The sequence below is a fragment of the Lynx canadensis genome, chromosome B4 (assembly GCF_007474595.2).
Source record: "Lynx canadensis isolate LIC74 chromosome B4, mLynCan4.pri.v2, whole genome shotgun sequence".
In the NCBI taxonomy this organism is placed as follows: Eukaryota; Metazoa; Chordata; class Mammalia; order Carnivora; family Felidae; genus Lynx; species Lynx canadensis.
The window spans coordinates 114,512,990-114,529,106 of record NC_044309.1 but is presented as its reverse complement, the minus strand read 5'-3'; the positions used below and the strand labels follow the sequence as shown (position 1 = coordinate 114,529,106).

Sequence of the window (16,117 nt, the reverse complement as noted above, 5' to 3'; positions counted from 1 at the left end):
ACTGGGAATCAGGAAAACATGAGTCTATTGTAGAAAGAAAAGGTTGAGCATATTTTATTTTCAGTAAGGGGGAAGGTCCCCAAAGCATAGCCATCCCCTCGCAAATGCTTTTAAATCAGTAATTCCTACGACAAAAAGTGCTTGTTTCCTTTTGACAAGATTGTAAGTACACTAGTAAATCTAAGTTTAATACCCATCAAATATTTTGCAAAAGTAATGAAGTCCAGGTAATAAATGAAATCTCAGTAAATCTCTCCATTTAAAGTATTGCTGACAAGAAGAATCGGTACCCTGTGTTTCTGGCTGGCTCATCCAATTTGACGTATTAGCAGAATGTAGCAAAATTTGCTTAAAGTGCTGGTTGTATAACGGTGAGATTCTTTTCTCATTTTTATTTAAAACGCAAAGATGAATGACCTACAAGTACTAATTTTTCCCTTAACTCCCAGTGTTCGACAGCTCATATTCCTCCACTAACTCCCTTATGTAACATTCTTTCTAGCAATGTGAGCAAATACGTAGTCACAGTATCAGCCATCAGAGCAACAGAATTCTCTACAATGAATTAATTTCATGTTAACTACAAAATAAAAATGGAATTACACCTAAAGAAAGAAGATAAGAATAATGAAAGGAACCAGAGTATTTCCTCTTCTGGAAAATAAAAAATGGGAAAATCATATCAACTCCCATTAGTTCACTGTTAATTAAAGGATAGATTTGGTAAAGAATATCTTCTAAAGTCTTAATGGACTTAAAAAGTTACAAGAGCTGGACGGTAGAAATCGTAGTAGTTAAGAAATATCTTTGTTTCACTTTTAGGCTTTTTTACAGAATATGTAAAGTGCTGTAAAAATGAAAGTACTATAAAATTGAAGGTCAATTTTAGTCAAAATGAGAGGGAGATTCAGGGTTTAGTTAAAACTCCCTATCTCAATTTTCCTCTCTTGACAGTTTCTACATCTTTTCTTAAATTTAAATACATTATTAACTTGAATCCATTACCCTCAGAATTCATATCATAAAAATGTATGTATGTGAAAATGTGAAAAGCATCTGACCTTAGAAACCAATTTATTTTTCCCTTCTTATTTCAAAAACAATTTATTTCCAAATGTCCAAAGCAAATAATCTCCCAGGTGCTTCCTGCCAGTTGTAAAGAACATTCTATTTAGGGACAACATTGGAACAACACATTTCACCTCCTCTCTCTTCCTGCTGGCTTCCAGTGTGTTGGAAATTAAGAGTTTGAAATTAGGAGTTTTAATTAGGCAGGCTTTCTCTGCCTGTTGGTTTATTTCCTTTATTTTAAGGTAGAAGTCTCTGTATGGTTGAGTGCAGCTCCTTACAAAGCCACAGAGGGTCAGACCTGAAATGGGAAAGTTATTTTAATTTAGTCCAGCATGTTTGTTTTTCCTTTTTGCTGACACCTAGATCCTATTCTGATGTGACTGTGTCTTTGTTTAAGATGGCTTTTCAGGGTATGAGGGAGCTGCGTTTTAAAGGGCTGCGTTTTCTAAATGAGCAGGTAGTTAGTGACATTTAAAAAATTGTCGAAGTTCTGTAATTCCCCAAGAGCTGGCTATCATCTCAAAGGTATCTAGGGGTGCGACTGTGGTGGTTTAAACAGCAACTTCATAGCAACTGGAACCACAAGTTTTCTGAAACGTGACTTGTACCTTGGTATCTGGTTACATCTTGGTTTCATCTGTAACAGGTTTTAACTATAAAAAGCTTAAATAAAAATAAGAAATGAAGTGTTTCTGTAGAGGTGGTCCTCTTGAAGCATTTGAAGTCATAAGCAGATCCCATGGGGCACAGATTCTAGACACAGAGTCAAATCACTGTGGTAAGAAGCACACACAAAATCATCTCTCTCTCCAGAACCACCTATCGGCTGCAGGAAATCAGCGTGTCGTCCACAGAACTGGCCACCCCTCTGGTATTACACGAGAGGGTGCGGGAGGATAAGTGGTTGGTATGAAAAGAAACAAATACAGAAAGAGAAAGCAACAAGAGAGAAACCGGAGATAAGGGGATAGAAAGTAGGGACGACAGACAGGCTGGTTTCAGGAGGAACTTAGTCCGTAGCTGTGCTCAATTGGTGCCTTTTGAACGGAACTCACTGTAGTTGATATTACGATAACACAGAGAAAAGAAATGTTTTTCTGACTCTGACTTAAGATTTCTAAAGACAGTCTGCCGTTTTAACTGGAGCCACAGTCAGAGCATGAGCCATGTGCCTGCTCCCTAGTCCTGGGTGTCTCTGGTCAGGCTGGGTCTGAGGTTCTCAGACTGGGTACTGGGCCAGGCCTCTGGCTGGTTCGAAAGGCCCCAGGGCAGAGCACTTAACATTCCAGAGACAATCATTTCTAGAATGGAAATTTAACTTCCAGGTCATTTAATTAGCAAATGAACAAGCTCATTTGGTCTCAATACTACATATGCTGTTTAAAAATTAACAGCATTTAAAGGAAAACCCTCAACTATGCTTACAACTTAGAGGGCAGTAATTCATTTAAGCCTGAAATATTAATCTAATTGGTGCAACCTTTTTGGAATATGATTTGGAAATATCTACTAAAATGTTAATGCACATATGCTTTCACCCTAATATTCCACTGCTAGAAGTGCACTCATATATATCCCCCTAAGCACATAGTGATGTTGGCACAGAGGTTTTTTCCTGCATCACTGTAATAGCAGAAAACTGGAAACGACCCAAATTTCGCCCATGAGAAGGAGATCCATGCAATCAGTGATGGTGCGTTCATAGGGCGGGACGCTGTGCAGATGTTGAAAAGAATGTGGTGGACCTTTTTGTTATCATAAGGATATACAAAGCTGTACAGATATGAAGAGATCCCAGATACTGAAATAAGAAATTAAATAGCCGAATGCATAACATCCTATTTGGGCTTTTTTTAAAAAAAAATGATTTAAACATACGCTTATCGTGCATTTTAAAATTCTGAAAGAACAAAAGAGAAACTTTTAACAATAGTGACCTCTGGAGAGGAGGCTGGCAATTTGATTTTCCCCTTCATAGGCTTCTGAACTGATTAGACTTCTAATCGTGGTAATAACAGCCCTGTTATTACTTTTAGAATAATTCAAAACGAGCTCATAATACACGCTGACATTAAACCCACATGAGCAAAATCCGCGCGGATGCTCCTCGAGGAGACAATCCAAGGAAGCTACATTCTCCTGTATGTCAGGATCGCTAGGGCTGCGCGAGCAGACGTTAACCCGTTGGACATAGAGCAAAATGCGAAACACAGCCGTTGACTCTGGGTTCCCCGCTCCGCTGGCGCGTTTCCAACATGAAACGCGCTGACATCGGTCGGTTTCTAAAGGTCTCCTGTCTCCCGACGCTGCAGGGCAGGACGGGCAGGAGCCCCGGGCAGCCGCAGCCGCGTCCGGGGGGGAGCTGGCGGGCCGCGGCCTCGCACAAAGGACTGTTTCTGTATCACCCAGCGGCGCCAGTATCCCTTCCCCGGCCACAGCCTGTGTGCACGTGTCGCAGACATTAGAGCCAGTCCCTGCGGCAGCTCCGTTCGAAAACTCGAAAGCTCTCGAGTAGAAGGAAGGGAAACTATCCCAAGTGAGATTCCTCCTCTTCCCGCAGACACACACACACACTTTCTTCTCCTCGCTCCCCGTCTTTTTCACGCTCCTCTCTACTGGTTCCTAGAAATATCTACCGGGCTATTTCGTTTCTGGTCTAGTATGCATAAATCAAAATTCGTTTCCAGTCTGTCGTAGGAAGCCTTGGTTTTAACCCCCTTTATTCACCATACCGTTTCTCTCTTCTGGTGCTGCCTTAACCTGCTTATTAAATGTCTTCAAAAAATTGGGTTTGAAGGTCTGTAGCTTAAATGTCTTCCAAATATAAAACTTCCCTCCACTATAATTATATTTCAATAATGCATTAAAAAAAAAAAAGTCCCTTTGCTCCCAGAGTATTTTGAGGCTTAACAGCAATGCCAACAAGTAAAAACTTGTTATCTTCAGTGTTAAGGGAGAAGCCAGTAAGTTTAAAGAAAAGTTAACTCATCGTATTCTCTGGCAATACCTCTCACGTCTTCCCTAACAATCTTTTTTTTTTTTAAATTTTTTTTTTTTCTCAACGTTTATTTATTTTTGGGACAGAGAGAGACAGAGCATGAACGGGGGAGGGGCAGAGAGAGAGGGAGACACAGAATCGGAAACAGGCTCCAGGCTCTGAGCCATCAGCCCAGAGCCTGACGCGGGGCTCGAACTCACGGACCGCGAGATCGTGACCTGGCTGAAGTCGGACGCTTAACCGACTGCGCCACCCAGGCGCCCCGTTCCCTAACAATCTTTAACTTTAACTTGCTCTTCAGATATTTATAATGCAAATGTGGGGGGGGGGGGGAAAGGACTGTGATTTTCATGTATAAATTGGGAAGCTAACTTTTCCACAGTGTGTTTCTCCCAAATCCTGCTCTCTCTCCCTCCCTCCAAAAAAACAGCAGCAGTAAACAGCAAACAAATCTCAGGGTTAACCCCAAAGTAATCTCTTTAGTTACTGAGTTGAGAAATGTTACATAGAAAATAAGGGGGGAGGGGGAATGTGCTTTTTTCTAAAAATTTGGGGGCTAATCTAATGTCAGTAGCTAAAACTGTATTTTACTGCATCAGTAACTTTCACAAGTCCAGATACTTGCTTATTTGTGCCATAAATCCATATTAACAATCCACTACTTTGTCAACCTTCTCAGCTTTGGCGCTAATGGAAGGTGCTGTTAACAGCCCTCAAAACTAAAGTTCCTTTATTTCTTCTGCCACTTGAGAAAAAGTTCTGCCACAAAATTCTAATAACACTAAGTTCCTACAAATCAACTTGGAAACGTCTAAATGTGTTTTTCCTAGAAAAAGTGCCAGACATCAATTTTATCTGGCAACCATCAAAATACATCAGACCACAAAACTATACATTCCCGGACCTCACAAGACGCACGGCAAAAAATTTCCTCCAGCCAACCAAGTGTTCAGCTGCAACTCTGCAGTCTACAACATGGGCAACAACACTGAAATTAACCTCTGCTACCAAGCCAAGTAACACGCCCCCCTCCCCCCTCCCGCAGAGGGATGGGTGGAAATTTCAAATCCACCTTCTCAATTTCTGGTGCGAGATTACACAGGGTTATTCAACTCGGCATCACACTAGACTCACTTTCACAAAAAACAAGCATAAAGTCCAAGTAATGGAATTTTTATTTGCACATTCGGTGTTATTTTATATGAAGACAAATGACAGAAAACATGGGAATTTAAGTAAAAGACCAATTTCCTAGAATGTCACGGTTGGTAAAACGTCTGTAACTGGAGTATGGCATAATTGATGTACACGGTGACCTCAAGAGAGGGAGTGCCTTTGGGATCTATCAGTCATTTATTCAACACCTAAAATGAAAAACATAGTGGGGATTACAAGGCACTTTCCTGAACAGAATTTGCCATCTAGCTAGACAAGATAACACTACAAGAGTTCAGAACAATGTAGGATTGACAGCTGGGGGTGGGGGGTGGGAACCAAGGGATAGTGATCTTTGATTATGTCTCTCCATACTGCTTTATTTTTTCAAAACCTTGCTACATGTCTGACATTAATAAAGGTTTAAGAGTTGAACATCAGTGATGGAAAGGAAAGGACAGATGTGGCAAGGAACAGGAAGAATTCTGCTCTAGCCAGAAACTTGATGGGGGAGCAGGGTACACACAGATCTCTCCTTCTGCCTATGTCCCAGATCTATCAGCAAGTTCCCGCTGTCTCTAGAATCTCCCCCAGATTCTTCCTCCTCACCCTCTTCCCCACCGCTGCTTCAGGCTGGCCGCCCTGCTCACAATCCCCTTCCTCTGGTATTTGAGTTCTGACCTCTTTTGACAGTCCAGCAAAGACCATGGACCCCCTGCTTGGAATACTGTTTTGAAATAAAAAAATTGGAATATGCAGATCACAAAAGATGAATTCTATTAAAATGCACACACCAAAATGTTTTATTGGTGATGTAACAAGATAGATTTTATCAATTCGTTCAATGACAAGATGTAGCTGTGGGTCTATAGGCTACAGGATTTTCAGTTTAGTGAAAAATGTAAAGGGTATTTTGAGACAGCAGCAACAACCGTACTATGGTATCTATATAATATGTAACAAAAATTCCTGATTTCTATTGGTGATAAACTCACGTCTTCTCTTTCTTTTTCCATTTTTTTTAAGTTTATTTATTTATTTTGAGAGAAAGGGTGGGGGAGGGGCAGAGAATCCCAAGCAGGCTGCGCACTGTCAGCATGGAGCCCAATGTGGGGCTCAAACTCAGAATTCCTGAGATCATGACCTGAGCTGAAGTCAAGAGTTGGATGCTTAAACGACTGAGCCACCCAGGCGCCCCTCTTCTGCTAATTCTATTGTGATTCGTCGCCTACATTTATATTTGAAGGAAATGCTTGATTTCACATAGAGGTTAATGACAAAAACAATTTTTCACATCTGAGTTCGCAGATCCCAAGCATTCTGTCCAGGGATTTCTTGCATCTTAATCTTGGATTAAGAAGTCCTGATCTAGAGATCTGCTCCTCCTGACCAGCATCCACATTGCCAGTAAATCTGATGTTATCGTTCTTCAGCGCAAAAGTCTTCCACAGCTCACTTCCCGGGGCAAATGCAAACTTTTTTGAAAGGCAAGCAAAACCCTCGGTGCTCTGTTCTCTGCTCACCATCTGGGGCTTATCCCCCAACTCTTGCAACCCCGGCGCCCTGCCTGTAGCTCAGGCCAACCCATCCTTTCAGTGCCAGGTCAAAAGCTGCCTCCTCCCGAATGCCTTCCCTGATGTCTTCAAGCAGACCCAGGCGTGTCTCTTCCGTCTCCACTGCTCATTGCACAAACCTCATCACAGGGATTATTTTACTGTGCTATGGTTGCCGCCATGTGTGTTGTCTTTCCACCACCGGCAATCCCCTTGAGGCGGAAACTGTTTTTTAACTTTGTGCTGGACCTTGCCTCATGCCTAGCACAAAGAGACGCTCAGTAAATCTCTGATGAAGAATTGAGTGAATGAAGATCTAAATAAATGAAAGATAAATATAAAGAGGGAGAAGTCAAAGATAAAGCTACAGGTTGTTTATTTATGTTTGAGAGAGAGAGAGAGAGAGAGAGAGAGCAAGAATGGGGAAGGGGCAGAGAGAAAAAGAGGGATTTCCAAGAGGGCTCTGCACTATCAGCATGGAACCTGATGAGGGTTGAAGCTGGGCTCAATGGGGACGGAGGGGGGTGGTGGTGGTGGAGGGCTGACGGGGAGGGTCTGGAGGGAGGATGCTCAAACCCACAAACTGTGAGGTCATGACTTGAGCAGAAATCAAGAGTCTTGCTTAACTGACTAAGCCACCCAGGTGCCCAGATAATGCTACAGTTTCTGATCTGGATTAATGTAGGGAAAAAAGAGAGAGCTAGAGAGAGAGAGAATGAAGGAAAAATTGTGCTCATAAAGTTTTAAATTAAGTACATGTACAGATTCTAATTTTTTCAAAGATATTCACTCATGAATACAGCAGAGCATAATTATCCACTCAAACACACCATTTATTCTAGTATTCTTATTATACATACATGTGCTACAGAAAAAGATCCAAACTAGAAACAGGTTGCATTCTGAAACAAGGTTTGCAAACCGGTCGTCTGGAGTTTAGAACACAGTTTCCCCCGGAAGCAAATTGAAATTAGTAAGAAGGTGCCCAATGTATCTCACAAGTCCATTTGATTTGTAGTGTGCCTGAATGTCTCTGTGTTTAACTGAAAACCAGTAGAAGTAATACTGTTCAATACTATCGTAATATAGCCAATTGGACAAAGCAGCAAGAAGCGAATGGGAACATTATTTATCCTGAATATTGACGTTGGAGAAAAGACAGGTTTAATTTTAGCAGGCTGAGGAAGCCAGGAGAGATATTTACGAAGATCAGAAGGAACTTCTGGTTATTTCAGAAGCTTTTGAGGGAAGAAGCCTTGGCTGTTTAATATGTATAATTTCACTTCAAGACTGAAGACGTTTCCTTTTGGCTCAAGGGAAGGAAAGAGAAAAGCTATTTTGCAGTACTTGAAAACGTTTTGGAAGACAAAGGGGAAGGAGGAATGGAATTCGAGAGGTTCTGTGTGTCCTATAAAGGTTACCTGAGGTCGAATTAGCCAAAATAGAAAAAAAGAAGCAAGCTTTATATGGCATGGTATAAGTGGGGGGTTGTTACTGCTGCTAAGTATTTCTGGTTTTCTCCCCATCCTGGACACAGGGGAGGGCTGGACCACCCGGCCTCCTTGTGTCTGAGTGGCACCCCTTTGCAGAGTGCCGGCCAATGAGTGGAGAGTAGAAGTGACAAGGCAATTAAATGCCAAGGAGAGATCCTTGGGTTTCTCCTTTCCCACTGGCTCAGCACCTCAGCCACGTTTTAAGAGGTGACCCCTTTGGATGCCTGGGTTCTGAAATGACTTAAAGAAGAGCCCCCCTTGTGACACATGACAGACACGTATAGACAGGGAAATCTGTTAAGATATAAACCGTTGTTGTTTTAAGTCACTGAGAGTATGGAGATACTTGTTTTGCTGCATAACCTAGCTTATTATGACTGACACATTGTTCTTATACTTTACCTCCAGAGAAATGAGAAAGGCTAGCAGGGAAGAGACAACCGGTTATGGCTGCCCTGGTTAGACATCTAAAGGAGAACAGAAGAAGGGAGAAGAGGTGTCAATCAGATGGAAGCGATCTTCCCCAGCTGGTGCTCAGGGTTTGGGGAGATCTTGTTTTACCTGGAAATTAAAGACCCAATAATACCACAACAAATTGGAAAGACAGGGCCCTAGCCTTCTTGCAATTAACTACGTGCAACTAGAAGGTACACAGCCTTGCATTCATCACTGAGGTACATGCTAGGTGGAGTCCTCAGAGCTTAACAGCATTTGTAAGCTTGAGAAAAATGACGTAAGAGTGAATAAAAGCATGGATTTGGGAGTCATACTGGCCTGAGTTCAAATCTTAGCTCTCCCTCTTAAGTCACTAAATCTCCTTTTCTCTAAAGGAGATAAAACCAGAATCGACTTCAAAGGTTTGCTGGGAGCACTGAATGAGGTCATATTTGTTAAGTGGCAAAAGCAGTGTTTGGCATTACTACATATTCTAGCTTTTTCGAGTCTTCTGGAAGCCCAAGAGTTGGTTTGTTATAGAAAGGTCACCTCATTGTCATGTCCTGAACATAACAAATCCCATGGCCTACGAAGTGTAGTTTCGAGCTGGATCTCGTGGGAGCTCTCAACCATTACTAAGCTCAGTGACATGCCTCTGCCTATGACAGCTGCACACCCCCATCCTCCTAGGCTATCAAGATCAAAGGTGCGCCCCACTTTAAAACAGATGCAGGAAAATCCAAAGATGCAAGATGGATAGATTGGGGCAGTATCCATCATGCTCCAAGATTCTTTTCATTTTACCAAAGAATCCAAGAATTCCAATAGTATTTTGCAGGTTTTTTTCATTTCTTCTTCTTCTTTTCTTTTTTTTTTTTTTTTTAATGAATTGCTTGACAAAGAAAAGGAAAAACAAAGCTCAGTGGTTCCCTTCTCCATGAAGGAGCAATCAGAAATGAGAATAATCTATGTAGGTGGGAAGAAGGACTTGTGGAAACACATCTGTGGCCCGCAGTTTCCTAGGGGCACATCTATGACACTGGTCAGGGAGCAAAGCCAGCCCTCCAGGTCCTTGGTAATGAAAATTCATGCAGAGTTATTGTGATAATAGAGGACACATGTCGGATTCCTGTTTCTCCAGCACAACCAAGATCTACAACCCCACATTCAAACTCCTTGATTACAGGGAGGCCCTCAAAGATCCACAGTCAGGTGAAAACACAAAATTCTTCTAACCGGGATAAAAATGGAATCAATTGGCTCCAGCTGTGAAAAAGTCCACAGTTAAAAGGAAGTTACTATTTTTTCAAAATAAATGAAAATATATTATGGCATAGAGGTAACAATCTACACTATAATTTAAGTGGAAGCTGAGACGCCACAAAAATGTGGAGCCTGCCTCTCCTAGGGCCGCTCCCACCCCAGTGGGAGAGAGATGGCGCTCACATCTGTGCACGTGGGGTACTTTATCAGACAGGATCGAAAAGCATGAAGACGCCAAGCTTCTCATTGTACAGATGAGATAACCGAGGCCCTGAGAGATTCAGCGTTTGGCCCCAGGTCAGACAACCAGAAGTGGACCCCAAGTTTACCCAGTCCTGAAAGAGACTGCATTTTGACTTCGTTCCATACTTTGCAATTGATTAAATTCTTTCCGACTATCTCTCGACTCAGGCAAAGCAGCCCATGATGGGAACGGCCACTACCCCCTCAGGCAGCAAGGACTGCCCTGATGCCAACAAGACCCCGCATGACTGACCCCAAGATGAGGCTCAGCCTGACCTTTATTGCCCACCTGCTTGTACTCACCGACCTTCTCCCCCTAGTTTCCTTACACAAACCTGGAAATATTTTCGGCACTTTGGAGTCAGTCTTTGAGACACTAGTCTGCTGTCTTGACCTCATGGAAATAAGTTCCTCATTCTGCCTTTGGGTTTTGTCAGCAGCGAGTGGCCAAACCTGGTGTGTGTGGGACGGGGACCCCCGCCCCCACTCCGAGCTGGTGTTCTTGCACCCGTGCACACTGGATACGGTCGTAGTTCAAGTTTCTGCTGCTGCATCACCACCTCCTCCTTTCCTGAGGATGGAATCTGCCAAGTACGTACCCCGCCTGGCCGGTGTGGAAGCCCACCTTCCAAGGGAAGCATGTGCCTGCAGGACCTAAAGCCCCAGACTCCAGGGCAACTGTGAGCCTGCAGAGGAGGAAGGGGGTCAACGGCTGCCCCCTTCTCCATCTTCTGCCAATCTTGCCTCCTCCTCTCCCCACGCCTAGCAGCTCACACCTGCCTAGTCTCCTTAACTCTCCACTCTCGCTTTGTCCAGGACATTTTCCAAAGGGGCTCCAGAGGGATGATATAAAACACAAACCTAGTTTAGCTACGCCCCCATTTAAAAAGCTTTTATCCACTTGCCCTCCAGATAAATCCCAAGCTATTAAGATCTACAAGATCTACCCCCAACTCACCCCTACCCTCCTCTCCAATCCCTCAAAGAAACGCCTCTGTCACCGAGGAGTCTAAAGACTCCTTCCTGCCCTTTAATAAGCAGACACAAGGCACCTTCCTCTGAGGTCCTTCTCCAACCCCTTAAGGCAAGTTGATGGCACGTTGTCCACAGGTAACTATTATTGCCTTTATGACAGCATTTTACAATACATTGTTCACAGAATTCAAGCTCCTAAATGGGATCCTAAGACACAGAACTGAGCTTCAGAGCCCCCCCGAAAACCCTGGGTTTAAACCATGTTACTGGAAAGCTGTTTTCTTTCTCCAAGCCTCAGTTTCATTTTCAATAAATGGGGAAATCCACACCTTACCAGTTTGTTGCAGGGATTAAATGGAATGACAAGGCAAGGCATAGAAGGTACAAGAGTGTTGACTAAGTTATCTCTTCCCCTGGGCTATAAGAGTTCAGTAATGCAAGAACAGGTTTTTTGTTTTCTGGTTTTTTTTTTTTTTTTTACTCTTTTGTATTCCTCATGAATAATACAGTAGACATGCATTAAATGTTGGCAGAATAAAGGGGAGAGGGAGAAAAGCAAGTGAGAAGGGAGGGAGGGAAGGAAATTAAGTAATGAAATGAATGAATGAAGCTAGGAGCAAAAAAAGACACCCTGATCTGTTAGAGCTAAAAGAGGTATTTTTTTTTTCAACGTTTTTTATTTATTTTTGGGACAGAGAGAGACAGAGCATGAACGGGGGAGGGGCAGAGAGAGAGGGAGACACAGAATCGGAAACAGGCTCCAGGCTCTGAGCCATCAGCCCAGAGCCCGACGCGGGGCTCGAACTCACGGACCGCGAGATCGTGACCTGGCTGAAGTCGGACGCGTAACCGACTGCGCCACCCAGGCGCCCCTAAAAGAGGTATTTTTAAATATTAGTCATAGGACTTTGAGAATGTCCTATTGCTCCCTACTAGGAAACTCTGACAAGATATCTGCAGACACTAGGAAAAGATCATCAAGAGACCGGCCCATCCACCAGAAAGCAGTGTAGTTCAATATAGGATTGGCATACAGATTTTAATGTATTCCTCAATTTGTTCATTCCTACTCTGCTCTAAAACACTGGACTTGTCACAAAGGAGGATACAAATAAACTGATCTTACCGTCAAGAGGTCTCAGTTATAGAGGACATAATACCTGGATCAGTGGTGTTGTTAAACCAATCATCCAGGGAGGGGGGGCAGGGAAAGCCTAATTTGTTGTGTCTGCCAATTGCTGTGGTGTAACTATTCCCACCGTGGCTGAGTTCCATCTACCAATGATTTACTCATAATTATTGAGCTCCCAAAAAAACCCCTATGTATAGTGGTTCGCCCCCACCCGCCTTTATCCACAGGGGATGTATTCCAAGATGGCCAGTGGATGCCTGAAACACGGGTAATACCAAACCCAATATATATACCCCGTTTTTCTTATCCATACATTCCTATGATCAAGTTTAATTTATACATTAGGCACAGTAAGAGATAAGCAATAACATAGAACTACAACAATATACTGTAATAAGTTTATGTGAATGTAGTCTCTCTCAAAATATCTTACTGTACTCACCCTTCTTGTGATGATGGGAGATGATAAAATGCCTACATGAGGGGATGAAGCAAAGTGAGTGACAGAGGGATTGTGTCATCTCGTCTGGCCCTACATCAGAATGAGAATCATCTGCCTTGGGAACCTTGATTGGTCGGCGGTAACTGACCCAGCTGGAAGCCAGCAACTAGACGGCGGGTAAGAAGTCACGGCTGTGTTTAACAACTGGCTCTCAGGAGCCCTCAGCCGGCCACGGATTCTCCATCCCTCTTAGTTTTCTCATTCCTGCCATCGTTTTAGTTACTCTGTTGTTTATTAGCATCCTCACTGCCTGATGGACAAGGAAAATAGATCAGAGAGGCAACTAATTTTTCTGTCAGTGGTTCTAGCAAAGGAGATTGAATGGGGAGGAAGGTCAAAACTATTAGCTACGGTATGTTCATAGGTTCCTACTATCCCCCTTCTCTCTGCCCCGGATTCCTGCAGATGAGCGAAGACAGGTACCCTAATCAAATGCGCAAAATACGAACACACTTTCTGACCGAATATCGACTTGACGGCCGCAACCTGGAAACAGAAATGGGGAGAAAGCAGCTATGTTGGAAACCTAAGAAAGGTCGCGTTCATCGAGATGGCAGAGGGGATATGAAAATGGGACTTCTCTGGGTAGAAATAGCAGGGAAAATATTTTTCTGAAAGTTACAGATCACAGCAGCTTTCTGGACCCAAATCTCAACAGGAAAAAACATACCAAACTAATAAGGGAAAACTGTTCAGCAAAACATACATTTTTATCTTAACATGGTTAGAAACCGGGGCGACATGGAAAAGTTTTATGAAGTTCTGTGATGAAGGCCCACTCTCTCAGCTGTAGGAAAGGTGTTCCCTGGGTGGTATTTATGCTTTGACAGAAGAGAAAGGCACTGGCCACATTGCCTTCCCCCTCCCAGTGTTTGTAAGGGAGGCGGCACCCCCCTGAATAACACGTCACAAAATGTGCTCCTGACCTCCAGGGGAAGTAGAGGGTGCAGTTCCGAGTAAGGCTTGTCTATAAAAGCGGTTTTCTTTTTATGGCTCAGCAAATGTCTTTTGATGTGAACACCATTCTCTGTAACCACACTTCGTCTGATCCCGAGCTCCTGAAGGAACACCCTAGCCCTGCTCCGTGATTTCAGCTTACTTACTGTCTAGGCATTCGGGATTCCGGGGCTTTTAGAGGCTACGGTGGCAACAGCTGTTGCTTTACTTCGGTACTAAAGTTAAGCACCCTGAACTCAAGCCACACAGAGGAAACATTAGAAAAATCAAAACTATGTGAAGGTGAGTGAGAATACAAGAAAAAATATGCCTCTGCAGGAGGAAAGAAACACAACTATCACAGACTCATTCTCAAGGAGACGAGAAGGGAGGGATGGAAGGCACTCCCACTCTGTTCAAATGAAGTGCAATTTAACAGTATAGGAGCCTCCAGGATTTGACATTAAGAAAATAATAACAAACACATGCACGTAACAAGTGTGCATTTAGGGCTGGCTACCTGTTTCACAACCTGAAAGGAATCAGAGAGAGACTGGAGACAGATTTAATCTCCAGGTATTCGAAATGACCCAACTCAAGGAGAATATAATTACCCTCTTTCACTGGAGTAAATAAGGCTGGGCAGGGCTGTGTCAAATGAGCTAAAAGGGCAAATTTATGGCACAGAGGGCAGAAAGTAAGGCAGGAATTAACTGTGCCATTATGCCCGTGAGCGGACAAAAGAAAGAATGGGCTCCACTGGTGAGGAAAGGAGGGTGGGCAGTGACCCGGGCACCCACGACTGTGTGTGAGTCACATCTGGCAGAGGCAGAAATGAGATCATAAAACAACATGGATGGCAGGTTTTCGATCTTCAAACAGCAAATAGATTAGAAGCGTTGAGGAGTTAAAGTTAACACACAACTCTAACGTGGATTGAGACGTCATGAAAACCAGCAAGGGTGGATTCTCCAGGGTGGGGTGGAAAGAGCCGAGAACTGGTTATTACACCGCATGGCATTCCAAAGGCCTGCTCTCCAAATTTTCAGAGGAAGAAGAACGTGATGTTAAAAGCACTGTAGGGCTTGCACACGCGGGGTGGAAAGGTACAGCTTTTATGAACACTGAGCCCAAGGCCAGACTATCCGGGCACAAATATACCAAGTCCACCGTCGATTTGCTGAACTGCGTGTGTGCCCACACACGCACAGGTACACTCAGATCTGTGGACCTCCCTGGGTCTGAAAATTCTCTTCAGTGAAATGCCGGAACTAAACTCTGCGATCTGAACGGTGATTTCACGTTTCAAAATTCTAGGAAATAAACCATCGGGAGACGTTACAGGCCTCTTAGTAAATGAAAGGTCTAGGATGAACGATAACCCTTTTTTGCTCCAAAACACAGAACTGAGACCATGACCACAGAGGCAAGACAGGCCTCAGCCCAGCTGTTACATGGAACCACAGCCACTCAACCCCCACTACCCTGTGCCTAAAACCGACAACCGAGAAGGGCACGGCCTGGTCTCAGGACATTCCATCCCTTGGATTACTTCATGACGTCTCTGTCTCCTACCCGCCTACCAGGGTACAATTTTCTAAAAGCAGAAAAAAAAAATCCTTCCCAAGAAAATAAACACTCCAAACAACTGTCCCATTCTGTTACCTATTTGGATTACATAATTACTATGAAGTCAAGACTTTCTTACTGACATGCCAAAAAAGAACTCTCAGCTCCTAAGTTGAACTTTTTCTCCACCGTTCAAAGCTCTAAAAACTAAAACCCAAGTCCCTAAAAAGCAGTCCCTAGTGCCCACTACGATGGAATAAAAACCCCTCTGCCTCAAATCTGCTCAGAGTGGAAACTCACATCAAAATATCTTAAGTCCATGGAGATTTAGAAGTTCATGTACTCTGTTCTTCAACAGTAAAAACAATAGTACAGACCCTCACTAAAGGCCCAAAGTGCCTCCATAGGGAGAGAATACCGGCTTTCTTCCTGGCTCCATTGAGGATAACTTAGTCAAGTGTACCTTCACCTTTTCCGTTTGCCCATCTATAAAATGGGGCTACCAATAATTGGTAACTGGCATCATTTGCCCACAACCAAGCAAAATAGTTAACCCTCGGGGCACCTGGGTAGCTCAGTCAATTAAGCATCCAAACTCTTGATTTCCACTCAGGTCATGATCTCAAGGTTTGGTTCGTGAGTTCTAGCCCCAAATCGGGCTTCATGCTGACAGCACGGAGTCTGCTTGGGATTCTCTCCCCTTCATGCTCTCGCTCTCTCGCAAAATAAATAAAACTTTAAAAAAAATCTAAGGGGCACCTGGGTGGCTCAGTCGGTTAAGTGTCCGACTTC

At 43.5% G+C, this 16,117-nt stretch overlaps 1 protein-coding gene across 6 annotated transcripts in view; it reads right to left on the bottom strand.

The window, feature by feature from the left end:
- SOCS2 (suppressor of cytokine signaling 2) overlaps positions 1-16,117 on the bottom strand; it is a 71,728-nt gene that overhangs the window by 47,672 nt on the left and 7,939 nt on the right. Inside the window, exon 3 of one of the 6 annotated variants that reach the window (XM_030323391.2) lies at positions 5,234-5,433. The exons of the other annotated variants lie outside the window; for them this stretch is intronic. Coding sequence (XP_030179251.1) covers positions 5,419-5,433 — 15 coding nt within the window. The 3' untranslated portion in view covers positions 5,234-5,418. Of the gene's footprint in view, positions 1-5,233; positions 5,434-16,117 lie in introns of those variants that run through there. 6 annotated transcript variants of the gene reach the window in all.